The 15,298-nt window shown below is 38.8% G+C and overlaps 2 protein-coding genes across 4 annotated transcripts in view; both read left to right on the top strand.

The window, feature by feature from the left end:
* The window catches only part of LOC123501434, a 97,641-nt gene extending 94,079 nt beyond the window's left edge, over positions 1-3,562 (top strand). For all 3 annotated transcript variants that reach the window (XM_045250260.1, XM_045250261.1, XM_045250262.1), the window contains one exon: positions 3,101-3,562. In XM_045250260.1, the coding sequence (XP_045106195.1) occupies positions 3,101-3,274 (174 nt within the window). In that variant the 3' untranslated portion in view covers positions 3,275-3,562. The remainder of the gene's footprint in view (positions 1-3,100) is intronic.
* A 3,221-nt stretch (positions 3,563-6,783) lies between these two features.
* Positions 6,784-15,298, top strand: part of LOC123501741 — a 10,464-nt gene continuing 1,949 nt past the window's right edge. The window contains exons 1-2 of the mRNA XM_045250747.1: positions 6,784-7,087; positions 7,216-7,319. Of these exons, the coding sequence (XP_045106682.1) occupies positions 6,784-7,087; positions 7,216-7,319 (408 nt within the window). The remainder of the gene's footprint in view (positions 7,088-7,215; positions 7,320-15,298) is intronic.

The raw sequence follows: 15,298 nt of genomic DNA, 5'->3' as shown, positions 1-15,298 counted from the left end.
CTGGTCTCATTGCCTTCTCTTCATCCAATTCCTTCATTAACTTTTATTTCAAGCTTGGTTACTTTAACCTCTTTCATATAGACGGTCTCTCTATTACCCTGTGGCCTTTCAAATTTGTACCACCATCCCGTTCTCTCCTTTTAACATTTTCATTGTTTCTTTTTTGCCTAATTTTTCCATTTATGAATCTGTAGAACAATTTCGGTTGCTCCTTACATTTTTTGACAATGTCCTTTTCAAAGTTCTTTTCCTATTCCTTCCTCACCTTAACATATTCATTTCTCGCTGCCATGAAGTTTTCCTTATTTACTGGACTTCTATTTCTCCTCCACCTTTTCCATGCTCCGTCTCTTTTCTCCTTTGCCCTAGAACACCTTGTGTTAAACCAATCTTTTTTTCCTTCTTCTTTAGGTCTATATTTTGGGACATATTCCCTGACTCCTGTTTTGTATGTTTCCAAAAATAAGTTATATTTCTCTTGCACTGTCACTGAGTTTTCCATCATCTGCCAGTTAATGTATTTGAAGTAGGTCTTGAGATTCTCAATATCAGCCTTTCTATAATTTAATCAGTGTCCTTTGTATGATTCGTCTCTATCTTCCTTTCCCTCTTCTATATTCATTTTTATTATTAAATGGTCACTTTTCCCCAATGGGCACTTATATCTTATATCATCATTCATTTGTATACCCCTTGTAAAAACTAGGTCCAATCTCGCCGGCTCGTCATTTCCTCTGAATCTTGTGTTTTCCTTTACTCTTTGGAGCATCATATTATCTATCATTAGGTTCAGGAATCTTTCTCCCCAGGCTTCCTCCCCCATACCACTTTCATAATTTTCCCAGTCCACTTCTTTACAGTTGAAATCTCCTACTAATATCACTTTTCTCCTTCCTTTAATGATTCTCATAAGACTCCTTATTGTGTCATCTATCATGTCTTTATATTCTTGATTGGTCCATGAATTTGTTTTTGGTGGCACATATGTTCCAATGATTGTTAACTCTTTTTTTATTAATATGCATCTTAACATACAGTACTTCTGCTTTTCCTTCCCCACATTCCACTTGGTTTACCACTATCTCCTTCCTTAACATTATCATGACTCCTCCTCCTGTTTTACCCCCTCTGTCTCTCCTCCATGCATTATACCTAATATCCAAGTCTATTTTGATTGCCTCATTTAGTTTGGTTTCAGCTAGGCATATTATATCCGGTTCTTCTTTCTTTATGTAACCCTGTCTATGTTCATATAAATTATTTTTAATCTCTTGCCTTTGTCACTTTTAGATAAACTTGTTCCACTTTTTCCTCTTCCTTCTCTTTTATATACCATTTCCTTATCCTGTCTCCTAGAATTCTCCAAAAAATGCCTTTTTTTTCCTCCTCTGACCTTTCATTATTTTTTTTTCCCTTACTGCTGCCGCCCGTTCGTTTTATCTCTTCCTTTCTTCGTCATTTCTATTTATATACATATATATATATATATATATATATATATATATATATATATATATATATATATATATATATATATATATATATATCTTTGCAACCTTCTGTATCTCTGAGTTTAGTTGTTCTATATAATATTTCTTCAGTTGCTACTTGTGATTTTAGTAGTATCTTAATTGGTCTCGTTGTTCCTTCTTAATATGGTCCCATTCTGTGTATTTCTTCTACTTCCTGTTCTAAGTTCTGCCTATCTTCGTCGTTTAGATTTTTTATTAGGTCTTTGACTGATTTCATTTCTTCTTTTTCTCTTCTTGGTCTATATTTTACATTTTTTTCTTTTAGTTCAAATACGATTACACTTTTTTTTCTGCAATTTCCCTAACTAGATTTTCTTTTTTCTTGAGAACTCCTATCATTTTGTCATATTTTCATCTCTTTCTTTTAGATGTTCTTGAATCACCATCTGAAAATCATCCTTATCTTTCTTATCTTGGACTCTCCGTGCTTGTACTTCTTTTTTAATCACGTTCTGTACTCTTTACTCTTCTTTGTTTACTAGATCTTTCAGCTTCTCTTTTTCTTTCTCGGCTTTACCGAGTCCTTCTTCCATTTGTTTCTTGTAGTTAGCTACTTCCTTTTTCAGTTCTTTGTTTTCTGCTCTTAGTCTAGCTTTGTTTTCTTCCACTTTTTTTTATCCTTTCTCTCAGTTTTTTAAAGTTATTTTCCTGTTCTTCATTCGCTTTTATGTGAAGCGAAGTAGATCAGGATGAGGACACAGAGAGATGAGAGCTGACCAATGAGAAGGCAGAATTTGACAATTTTTGGCCAATGAGGAGATGCTAGAATTGAGCAATGACAGGGCAAGGCTTGAATAATGAAAGGTCACAGAGAGAGTAAGGAGGGACTGGCAGCTGTATTCCCTGGAGGTGCTGAGGTAGCAGGGCAGAAGAGAGAGAGGAAATGTGACCTATTTTTAGAAACACATATGTAGATGGACAGAGAGAGAGAGAGAGAGAGAAAAGGAACACAGGGTATTTTGTATGATGAAGGAAGAATAATGATGACTGATACAGGAAGAGAATAATGATGATTGATATAAAGACAGAATAATGATGTCTGATACAGCAACGTGGAACCCTCTGTAACCCTATGGAATTTTCCAGAGCACAATTTTGGGAGAAAGGAATGTAGGAGTAGTGTACTCATAGAGTGTGTACAATCATCTGTGAACTTCCATAAGCCATCGCTGACATCATAATTCCACTGCACTGCAAAATACTCCATATCCTGCCAGACTTTTTCTAGAGCAGGCTTTTAGAATGGAGGAACTAGACCATACCCACCACATATATCGCTGCCATCCAGTTCAGATGAAAATAATCTATTGGCTATATAGAACATGGTTATCTAATATCTGACTTATACATGTTTAATTTATAGAGGGTTTACTCTATGTTGTGTATATGAAATACTAGTTTGTCTCATTATATGAATGAACAGCAATATGTAGTGTTTATTTTTATGGTTTTCATGCACTTCATAGACATAGTTGTATTTCTGAGAATTTTTACATGTCATATGTATATTGTTCATATTATTAATGACTGAAGATTATGGTTATAATATGAATACAAAATTCTTACAGTGGGCAAATCCCAGGTCGCTGGTTCCAGGTTCTGCTCATGGGCTTGGAGATGTATTAGGAGCTCTGGCAACTGCCCCCATTGTATTTGCTGACGTTGGCTACAAGGGCAGTCAACTTAAGATCTCTCTACTTCTCAAGGGTGGCCAGAAAGCAGTGTTGAAGCCAATAAGGTGAGTTCTAAAACAATATGATGCTGTTGACTAACAATAAATGCGTATCTTTTCCCTATAAACTACATTCTATTTCATTCATTCAATTCTTGTCTATAGATAAATTTATTTCATACATTTGTAGTACAAAAGACCCTCAGAACTCAAACACAGTCCATTCCAGAAAGTTGTTTGAGGATGAAATTGGTCAATATCCAAAATTGTTTTCTCTGTAGGAAATAATGTAAATAATTATAATCTGTTTTAAGAGCTCAGATACTTACCTGAGTTAATAAAAATTGAACTAAATTGATATTACACGTCTTTTAGTGGTGAGTTTTACAGCACACATAGATGGTGGTGAGGGAATTACACATGAAGTGAATCGCTTGCCCCCTTGCATGGGGACAATCTTGTAAACAAACCTCTCACAGGACTTAGTCTCTGATCTCTCTCCTCTTGCCTACTTAAAATGTTATTTCTTCTATGAATAATGTCTACAGTGTCTACTAAAGATGTCATCAATGAGCTCTTCTGCGATGAATAGTTCAGGTAACTCTCGATTTACATGTGTTTGATTTACGCGTTTTTGTTATAATGTGACCAAACAAATACAGGCAACCCCCCTTAACGAAGAGGTTATGTTCCTAAAAACACTTTGTTAAGCGAAACTTCGTTAAGCAAACAGATTATAACAACTTTAACCCCTGACTTAAACTTCCATTAAGAGTAAACAAAGCGAGAGTGCATCATAGTACAGTGAAAGGTTTAATGAAAGTAAAAATTATGAAGTTAAACATTTGGCAGTTTAATTTAAGTCATTATAATGTACACTAATGTATGTATGTACGTAACTTTATAATGTTGATGATCTTAAATTTATGAAGGGAGGGAGAGTGAAATGGGAAAGATACTAACCGGCAACCTGTGGAATGTAAACAAAGGGCGCATCATTGTATCACATACAAAACTTATGTACCACATTTCCACAAGGCTTTCCATTTTATCCATTGTAGAGTCACAAGTTCAGGTGGTTCTTTTAGCTTGCAAGGAAGATACAGTCTCATCAGCCTTCTTAATAGAGTCTGCTGACTTGAAAATAGTAGAGACAGTAAATGTAGGCAAGATGGTGGCGAGCATTGCTATAGTTTTCTCGCCTCTCGTGTCTGTGAATAATATCCACCTTCACTTTGAGAGTAAGAGACTTCCTGGTCTTCTTAGGAACGCTAGGCCACATTGCAGGACGTTTTGGTGGTAAGTTGAGCAAGGGAAGATGAGCTGTTGTTGATGCTGTTAATGTTTTGAACAGGGGAGTGAGTGGTGCGCATGTTGTCCACGTGAGGCTTGATCTTGATCTTGATCTTGATTCCACAGGTGTCCCACGATTTCTTCTGAGGCAGGCCTTAGTATTGGCAGCTCCTGGTGTATTCAAAAGCCTGTCGGCTTGCGTGATACGGCGGGGCTTTCAAACTTGGAAAAATTACCTAGATAAAACGGATAAATGGGGTAGGTAGTTAGCGGTAGGAAGGGCATCCAGCTGTAAAAACCTGTGCCAAAACCATGGAGCGAAGTCAAGAGTATGAGAATACAGCTAGGGCGTCCCCTGTATGCGACGCGCAGGAGCCTCGCCTGACTGCTGCGATAAGTGGGAGAAGGCTACCGTGTCCTGGGCGGGCACGGCCAAAGAAGATAGCCCAAAGATTTGGTTCCTTAAATGTGGGGAGCATGACGGGAAGGAGTAGAGAAGTAGCGGATGTGATGAAGAGGAGAAAATTAACATCCTTTGTGTCCAGGAGACTAGATGGCGAGGTAACAAGGCCAGAGAACTGGGAGATGGGTACAAGCTCTTTTACAGTGGAGCAAACAAGGAAGGAAGAGGAGGTGTGGGAGTGGTATTGGATGCTGAGTGGAAGAAACTCATTGTAAATGTAAACAGGTGCAGTGACAGAGTAATGAGCATTAAGCTAATGTATGGAAAAGACACAATTAACATCATCAGTGCCTACGCACCACAAGTCGGCTGTAGTAGTGAGGAGAAAGAGGATTTTTGGGAAAAGATGGATGCACAAATCACAGGGATGGGAGAGGAAGAGAGAATCATCCTTGGTGGTGATCTGAATGGCCATGTGGGAAGAAATAGAAATGTTATTGAGAGAATACATGGTGGATGGGGTGTGGGAGAGAGAAATGAAGAAGGTGAAAATGTGGTGGATTTTGCAGTGGCTTTCGACATGGCAATCTTGAATACTTTTTATAAGAAACAGGAAAATCAGATTTGGACATATTGCAGTGGAGGAAGAAAAAGTCAGATTGATTTCTTAATGTGTAGGAGAAATAACTTGAAGGAAATAAAGAATTTCAAGGTTATCAATGGCGAGAGTGTCGCACCTCAACACAGGCTGATCGTGATAGACTACGAGATGAAAGAGGAAAGAAGGGGAAGACAACAACGAACATCAAGAATTAAATGGTGGAGGTTGAAGGATGAGGCGTTGAAAGCGGAGTTTAAAACCAAAGTGCTGGACAGTATGGTAGAAGCTGAAGATCCAGACACATGGTGGACAACAAGCAGCAGCCACATAATTGAGATAGGGGAAGAAGTATTTGGGAAAACATCAGGCAAGGACGCCCCGCAGGATAAGGAATCTTGGTGGTGGAATAATGAGGTGAGAGAGAAAGTTAAGGCAAAGAAGGAGGCAAAGAAAACATATGACAGAATGGGAAATGAAGAAACAGAAAGAGCCTATAGAGAAGCAAATAAAGAAGCTAAGAGGTCAGTAGCACAAGCGAAAGCTAGAGCAAGGGAAGGCATGTACGATAAATTAGAAACCAGGGAAGCAGAGAAGAGGATATTTGCACTAGCAAGACAGAGAGAGAAGTCAACAAAGGATTTTACGCATATCAAGCAGGTTAAAAATAAGGAAGGTAGAGTTCTAATTGATGACAATGAAATAAAAGAGCGATGGAAAGAATATTTCAAGACACTTTTGAATGAGGAAAACCCAAGAGGAGTGATGGAGGATGGGGAACCAAATGACAGGAGAACAACAGCAATTTCAAGGGAGGAAGTCAAACAAGCCTTGAGGAGGATGAACGATGGGAAGGCAACAGGGCCGGATAACATACCTGTAGAGGTGTGGAAGAGTTTAGAAGAGGAAGGGCTTGAGTGGCTGTGTTGGTTGGTAAATAAGATCTATGAGAAGGAGAAAATCCCAAATGCATGGAGATGCAGCGATATTGTCCCAATATACAAAGAGAAAGGAGACATACAGGACTGTAAAAATTACAGAGGAATTAAATTAATGTCGCATACAATGAAGCTGTACGAAAGGATAATTGAGAGAAGAGTAAGGGAGAAACACAGGTGGGAGAAGAACAATTTGGTTTTATGCCGGGAGAAGTACTACCGATGCAATCTTTGCGCTAAGACAACTGCTGGAGAAGTATGGGGAGAAACAAAGAGAGTTACACCTTATTTTCATTGATTTGGAAAAAGCTTATGATAGAGTACCACGCCAGGAAGTTTGGGCTAGTATGAGAAGAAAAGGAGCATCAGAGAAGTATGTGAGAGTGATCCAGGACATGTACGAAGGCTCAAGGACGAGGGTAAGGAGCAGTGTGGGAGCAACAGAGGAGTTCTGTGTGAGAGTGGGCCTGCACCAGGGATCTTCTCTGAGCCCATATCTGTTCAACCTACTCATGGATGACAGTATTCAAAATATAAAGGAGGAGGCACCGTGGACTATGTTGTTCGCGGATGACATCGTCTTGGTGGATGAAAGTAGAGATGGTGTGGAGAGAAAGTTGGAGAGATGGCGACGAGCATTGGAGGAGAGAGGTTTGAGAATTAGCAGGAGAAGACGGAGTATCTGAATTTTAATGGTCGACAGGAGAGTGAAGTATGGATGCAAGATATGAAGTTAAAGGGTGTGAAGGAGTTCAGATACTTGGGCTCTCATATATCAGCGGACGGCAACCTGGATGGAGAGATCATTCACCGTATCCAATCGGGCTGGAAGAATTGGAAAAGAACAACTGGAGTGCTCTGTGACCGAAAAATTAGTGCAAGAGTAAAGGGAAAAGTGTTCAAATCGGTGGTTAGACCTGCCATGTTATATGGTGCGGAGACGTGGCCAATAAAGAAAGCACAGGAGAATAAGTTGGAGGTTGCTGAGATGAGAATGTTAAGGTGGATGCTTGGGGTGACAAGGAGGGATAAAGTGAGAAACAATTTTATAAGAGGAACAGCCAAAGTAACGGAGGTGACAAAGAAAGTACAAGAAAGGAGAATGCGATGGTTCGGTCATATCAAAAGGCGAGAAGAAGGATATGTCGGCAGAAGGATATTGGATATGGAAGTGGAGGAAGAAGACGACGTGGCAGGCCAAAGAAAAGATGGAAGGATCGTATTGGAGAGGACCTGAGGGAGAGAGGATTGAGTGGAGAGGAGTTTGGGGACAGAGCCTTGTGGAGAAGACTAGTGAGGAACAGCGACCCCATATGAACATGGGAGCAGCTGCAGAAGAAGAAGAGGGAGTGATCGGAGGTGGGAGAACCTCCACACTCCAAACGACAGAGCGGGAACCCACAAAGGCCAGCCATAGCAGCCGCCAACGCATCCAACCACACACGTAACTACCAGGCCTGGCCCCAGTGACCACACACCCACATGTTCCCAGGAAAAGTAAGAAAAATGGATAGACCGGTAAGGAATAAATTACCAAATTCAAAATATGTTGATGAGGCCCAGGAGCAAAGCCGAAAGTGGCCAGTCAAAGCATGAGTCCAGCTTCAACAGGGCAACATTGCAAGGTAGATTGGTGATGTTGGAGAAGAGATTTGAGGAGTTAGTGAAGGAATTAAAAGTTCAGAGGAGTGAGGAGGAGCAGGATAGAGAATTCCAAGGCTTTGAAGGAAAGAGTTAAGAGACTGGAGGAAAATGAAAACGATTGGTGGATGAGAATGCATTTGAAGGTGGAGGTTGAAAAATACAAGAGATGGTTGGAGGAGAAAATGGATAGAGTAGTAAAGGAGAAAGATGACTTTAAGGAAATGATTAGTGAGCAGAATGAAAGGCTTGAAAGGAATGGGAACTGAAGAAAACACAATGGACTGAGTCGAGGAAGCAGAGATGGTTGGATTACAAGAAATAATTAAAGATCAGTTGAAGGAAGACAAAAAAGAAAGGTCCAAGGAACTGGTTAATGTAATGAAGAATAAGGAAACATTGATAAGGAAATAGCAGAAAAGAAGAAGAGTGTGTTAATATTTGGGATGAAAGAACAAAATATAACATATAAGCCTAAGAGAATTAAGGAAGAATTGAAAACGGTAAGAGATCTGTTCAAAAATCTAAATGATGATGAAAAAAGACCTACAAGAAGAAGTGGAAGAGATCCATAGACTGGGTCCGTATAAGGAGGAGTGAGCAGACCGATTAAAGTAGTACTGAAGTCACAACAATCTGCGGAGGATGTCCTATATAGAACATCAAAGTTAAGAGAGATAGAAGGTTGTAAAGAGGTGTTTGTGAGAAAGAATAGAAATGAGGAAGAGAGGAGAAGATATAAGGAATTGGTGGAAGAGGCGAGAAGGAAAAATGATGAGCGGTCTGAGGAGGAAAGAGAAAGTTTTTGGAGAGTTATAGGAGAGAGAGTCAGAAAGTGGTATGTGGAAAGAAGGAATACGGAGGAACCCCTAGAGGAGCAGTGGGTGGACCGTAATGTATACTAATATAGATGGGATACTGTCAAGTAGATTGGAATTGCAAGACTATATGATAGTGGAGAAGCCTGATATAGTGTGTTTGACTGAGACAAAATTGCATGAAAAAACAAAGATAAATTTGGATAATAAATATAATATATGGAGAAAGGATAGGGAGAGTAAAGGTGGAGGAGGAGTTATGATTATGACGAAGAAATAAATAAATGTGGATAAGGTTTGGTATGGGAAGAACAACGCAGAAGTGATAAGCATAAGGATAAAAAGTGATGGAAAAGAATTAATAATCATGGTGACCTATGTACCTCCTAAAACAAATTCTTGGACATTAAGGAATACGACAATATGATCAAGGATACTTTACAGAGTTTGGAAAGTGTATTATCTGGAAAAAGAAAGGTGATACTAGTAGGAGATTTTAATTGTAAGGAGGTGGATTGGGAAAATCTAGTAAGTGGTGTTGGAGAAGAAGCATGGGAGAGAGATTTCTTAATCTAATGATGGAAAATATGATGGAACAGAGGGTGAAGGAAAATACTAGATATAGAGGAGATGATGAACCGGCTAGACTGGATTTGGTGTTAACAAGAGAAGTGTACCTATGTGGAGATATACAATACAAGTGTCCTTTGGGAAAGAGTGATCATGTGGCTATGGAAATGCAGATAGCAACAACACAGCGAAGGAAGGACGAGACATACAGGAGTGGTAGATTGAATTATAGAAAGATGGACACAGAAAGTTTGAAAAATTATTTCAGAAAATTAGATTGGGAGATGTTACAAATCAGAGAAGTGCAAAAGAAATATGAGATTATAAAGAAGGAGTTATGAAATTTGTACCAAAGTATAAACCGAGAGAGGAAGGAAGAAAGGATTGGTTTAATGCAACTTGTGTTAAGGCTAAGGAAAAGAGAGATGTGGCTTGGAAAAGATGGAAAAAGAGCAGGAATATACTAAATAAGGAGAATTATAGAGTGGCGAGAAATGAGTATGTGAGGGTAAGGAGGGAGGAAGAAAGAAAATTTGAAAAAGATATTGTAGACAAGAGTAAGGAACATCCAAAATTGTTTTACAGGTTCATAAATGGTAAACTTAAAAGAGAGAGTCCATTGAAAGATTAAAAGGAGAGCAAGGGATAGTAGATGACCCTAAGAATATAGCGGAATTGCTAAATAATAGGTTTCAGCAAGTATTTACTGAAGAAACAATGTTTGTAAAGCCACAGAATGTACAAGGAAATGTGCACATGGAGGACATTAAGATACCTAAAAGGAGTTATATAAAATGTTGGAGGAACTTAAAGATGATAAAGCGATGGGACCAGATGAAGTTTCAGGAAAATTATTGAAGGAGTGTAGAGAAGAATTGATTGATCCATTATATGATATTATAAGGTGTTCATTAGAAACAGGGAAGTACCAGTAGAGTGGAAGAGAGCTGAAGTGGTGCCCATTTATAAGGGAGGCAGTAAGGAAGAGCCTCTTAACTATAGACCTGTGTCTCTAACAAGTGTGGTCGGTAAGATTTGTGAGAGGGTGATAAAGAAATATTGGATACGGTTCCTGGAGGATCATAAGTTATTATCGGATCATCAATTTGGCTTCAGGAAAGGGAGGTCATGTGTAACAAATCTACTGAGCTTTTATTCAAGAGTGGTTGACAAAATACAGAGAGAGAGGATGGATGGACTGTGTATATTTGGATTTAAAGAAAGCTTTTGACAAGGTACCTCACGAGAGACTGTTATGGAAAGTAGAGATTTATGGAGGACTGAAAGGAAAAGTGTTAAAGTGGATGGAAAACTACTTGAGATGGAGGGAGATGAGAACGGTAATAAGGGATGCAAGGTCGGACTGGTTGGTGGTGGAGAGTGGAGTCCCACAAGGCTCAGTGCTGGCACCAATACTTTTCCTGGTATATATTAATGACATGCCAGAGGAGTAAACAGTTATATTAATTTGTTTGCGGATGATGCGAAGTTGTGTAGGTGTGTGAAGAGTGAAGAAGATTGTGAAATTTTACAGGCAGACCTGGATAAGATTTGGGAGTGGAGCAAGAGGTGGCAAATGGAATTTAATCTGAGCAAAAGTCATGTGATGGAGATGGGAAAGAGTGGAAGACGGCCAAGAGGGTCATATAAGATGGGTGAAGAAGTAGTGTTGAAAAAGGTGGAAAAGGAAAAGGATTTGGGAGTGATAATACAAGACCATGGGCAGTTTGAGGCTCATATTGATAAGATGTTTGGAGAAACATATAATTTGATAAAAAATATTGGATTAGCCTTCCATTATATGGATAAAGATATGATGAAGAAATTAATTAGTATGGTAATTAGACCAAGATTGGAATATGCTGGAGTGGTTTGGTCCCCTTATAAAAAGAAGCATATAAGGAAGTTGGAGAGATTGCAGAGAATGGCAACAAAAATGGTTCCGGAATTGGCAGAAATGACCTATGAGGAGAGATTAAAAGAAATGAATTTGCTTAAATGAGTTGAGAAAGGAGGCTTTGAAAAAAAATGAAGAGAGGACAGAAGAGGAGAAGAAAGAGTTTTTCTGGAGAATCTTGGATATGAGACTGAGGAAGTGGTTCATAACCCAGAAAAGTACAGCAAGAAAGGACTAAAGAAACTTACATATGAGCGAAATGTAATGTATTCCAACATAAATGGAGTGATATCGGGGATTTTAGAACTCAACGATTACTTGAGGGACAAGAACCCAGATATTGTGGGTCTTACTGAAACAAAACTGAGAGAGGAGAAGACCTGATGAAGGTTGGAGAAGGAAATATAACGTTTGGAAAAGAAATAGAGTAGGTAAGATGGGAGGAGGAGTGATGTTGCTGGTTAAAAAGATATAAAGGTGGATCAAGTGAAAAAGGTATGGGAAAGGCAGAAGTGCTAAAGATCAGAGCAGAAACTAATGAAGGAAAAAGAGGCACTACATAGTGGTGTACGTACCACCTAAGACAAATGCATGGTCAGTACAGGAATATGAAGAAATGATAAGTGATACAGGAACATGTCTGGAAGAAATGTTGGGTGGCTGTGAACGAACTATAATGATGGGAGATTTTAATTGTAAAGAGGTGTGTTGGGAGGACTGGTCAATGGAAGGATCAGAGACAACATGGGGAAATACACTATTGACACTGGCAATGGAAAATGTGTTAACTCAGTGGGTCAAAGAAGATACTAGGTTTGGAGGAGAGAGAGCATCGTCAAGACTGGACTTGGTCTTTAGTACAGAGCCAATGGTCATTGAGGAGATGAGGGTGGAGTGCCCTTTAGCAAAGAGTGATCATGCAGTTTTGGAGTTCAAGGTGATAGACGAAGAGAAATCTAGAAGAAATGAAGAATATAAAGTGGGAAGATGGAATTATGCCAAGACAGATTTTGGAAACCTAAAGAAATTCTTTCAAGAGACAAATTGGATGAAATTCAAGAGTGCTAAGGGAGCAAATGAAAAGTGGAAGGAATTTATAAAAATATACAAAGAAGGTGAGAAAAAATTTGTACCAATAAGACAACATAGAGAAGTTGGAAAGCAGGACTGGTTTAACGATAGATGTGAAAAGGCTAGAACAAGAAAAGAGGATGCATGGAAGAGGTGGAGAAGGAAAAGACGGATTAAGCAGTGGGAAAGTTACAAAAGAGCAAGAAATGAATATGTGTTGATTAGAAGAGAAGAAAGAAAGAAACAAGAAAAGGATATAATTGATAAATGTAAAGACCAACCAAGGCTTTTTACAGACATGTGAACAACAACATCAAAAATAGAGAAAGTATTGAAAGTTTAGAAGTAAATGGAGTATGCAGTGAAGATCCCAGGAAATGGCAGAGGCTATGAATGGATGCTTTCGGAAGGTATTCACAAAGGAGACTGCTTTTGACAAACCACTGGTAATGGAACAGAAAGGGATTATGAAGGAGTTTCAAGTAACTGTGGAGGAGATCAAGAACATGATGGGAGTTTAGAAGTGAGAAAAGCTGTGGGACCTGATGGGGTATCAGGATGGATTTTAAGAGAATGCAGGAGCAATTGGCAGAAAAAGTTTGTGAAGTAATTGATGCCTCATTAAGGAAGGTGTAGTGCCCCAAGACTGGAAAAGAGCTAACATTGTCCCAATCTATAAATCAGGTAACAAGAGACCCATTGAACTATAGACCAGTGTCACTTACAAGTGTGGTAGCTAAGATGTGTGAGAGGGTGGTGAAGACTAGATGGACAGACTTCTTGGAGAAAAATGACATACTTTGTGAGTGTCAATTTGGTTTTAGGAAAGGGCGTTCATGCACGACAAACCTGATATGTTACTATTCGAGGGTGATAGATGTAATACAGGAAAGAGATGGTTGGGCTGATGGAATATATCTGGATTTAAAAAAGGCCTTTGATAAGGTACCACACCAGAGACTGATCTGGAAACTTGAAATGGTAGGAGGAGTGCATGGCAGTTTACTAAAATGGATGGAAGACTTTTGGTAGGAAGAGAAATGAGAACAATAATTAAGGACAGACCATCAGAATGGGGATTGGTGGAGAGTGGAGTTCCACAGGGATCAGTGTTGGCACCAGTAATGTTCGCAGTCTACATAAATGACATGGTGGATGGGGTGTCCAGTTATGTGAGCCTATTTGCAGGCGATGCAAAATTGTTAAGAAAAGTGAGATGTGACAAAGATTGCGAACTACTCCAGGAAGACTTGGACAGAATATGGAAATGGAGCTGTACATGGCAAATGGAGTTCAACACGACAAAATGCAAGAAAATAGAGTTTGGCAAGAGTGAAAGAAGAATCAGGAGTATGTACAAGATAGGAAATGAAGACATAAAACCAGTCATGAAGAAAAAGACCTTGGGGTGACAATTACCAATGACCTATCGCCAGAGAGACATATAAACAAAATAATTGGAGAAGTATTGAACTTATTGAGGAACATAAGAGTGGCGTTCGTATATCTAGATGAAGAAATGATGAAGAAAATAATTACTGCAATGATAAGACCGAGGCTTGAATATGCAACAATACAGTGGGCTCGAACTTAAAGAAACACATAAGGAAACTAGAGAAAGTACAGAGGGCTGCAACGAAAATGGTGCCTGACTTAAGAGATTTGACTTATGAAGACAGACTGAAAAGAATGCAACTTCCAACCCTGGAAAACAGAAGAGAAAGGGGAGACCTGATAGCAATATACAGAGTGATGATTGGCATGGAAAAATGGATAGGGAAGATCTGTGTATGTGGAATGGAAGAATGTCGAGAGGGCATGGGAAAAAACTAAAATGGCCACTTATAGGAGAGATGTGAAAAATATAGCTTCCTCATAGAAGGGTGGAAGCATGGAATAGTTTAGACGTGGAAGTGGTCAACGCAAGGAATATTCATGATTTTAAGAAAAGCTGGACATTAATAGATATGGAGCGGGACAACACGAGCATAGCTCTTTTCCGTATGTTACAATTAGGTAAATACAATTAGGTAAATACACACACACACACACACACACACACACACACACACACACACACACACACACACACACACACACACACAGAAGGAAAAAGGACAAAATTAAATCAGTAAAAGACCTACTAAAACATCTAAATGATGAGGATAGACAGAACTTAGAAGAAGAAGTAGAAGAAATCCATAGAATGGAACCATATCAAGAAGGAACAGTGAGACCAATTAAGATACTACTAAAATCACAAGCAGCAACAGAAGAAATACTTTATAGAAAGAAAAAACTCAGAGAACACAGAAGGTTGCAAAGATATATATATAAAGAAAAATAGAAACGAGGAGGAAAGGAAGAGACACAACGAACTGGTGGCAGAAGCAAGGGAAAAAAAATAATGAAAGGTCAGAGGAGGAGAAGGCGGCATTTTTTGGAGAATTATAGGAGACAGGATAAGGAAATGGTATATAAAAGAGAAGGAAGAGAAAAGAATGGAGCAAGTTTAACTAAAAATGATAAGAACAAGAGATTAAAAATTATGTATATGAACATAGATGGGGTTTTATCAAGTAAATTAGAATTAAGAGATTACATAAAGAAAGAAGAACCAGATATTGTCTGCCTGGTGGAAACAAAGTTAAATGAGGCAATAAAAATAGACATAGATAAAAGGTATAATATATGGAGGAGAGACAGAGTAGGTAAAAGAGGAGGAGGATTCATGATGATAAGGAAAGAGATGGTGGTAAATCAAGTGGAGTTTGGGGAAGGAAAATCAGAAATACTGTATATTAAGATACATATTAATAAAAAGGAATTAACAATCATTGGAACATATGTGCCACCAAAAACAAA

This window comes from Portunus trituberculatus, chromosome 9, assembly GCF_017591435.1.
Source record: "Portunus trituberculatus isolate SZX2019 chromosome 9, ASM1759143v1, whole genome shotgun sequence".
NCBI classification, from domain to species: domain Eukaryota; kingdom Metazoa; phylum Arthropoda; class Malacostraca; order Decapoda; family Portunidae; genus Portunus; species Portunus trituberculatus.
This window is presented reverse-complemented; position numbering and strand designations above follow the sequence as displayed.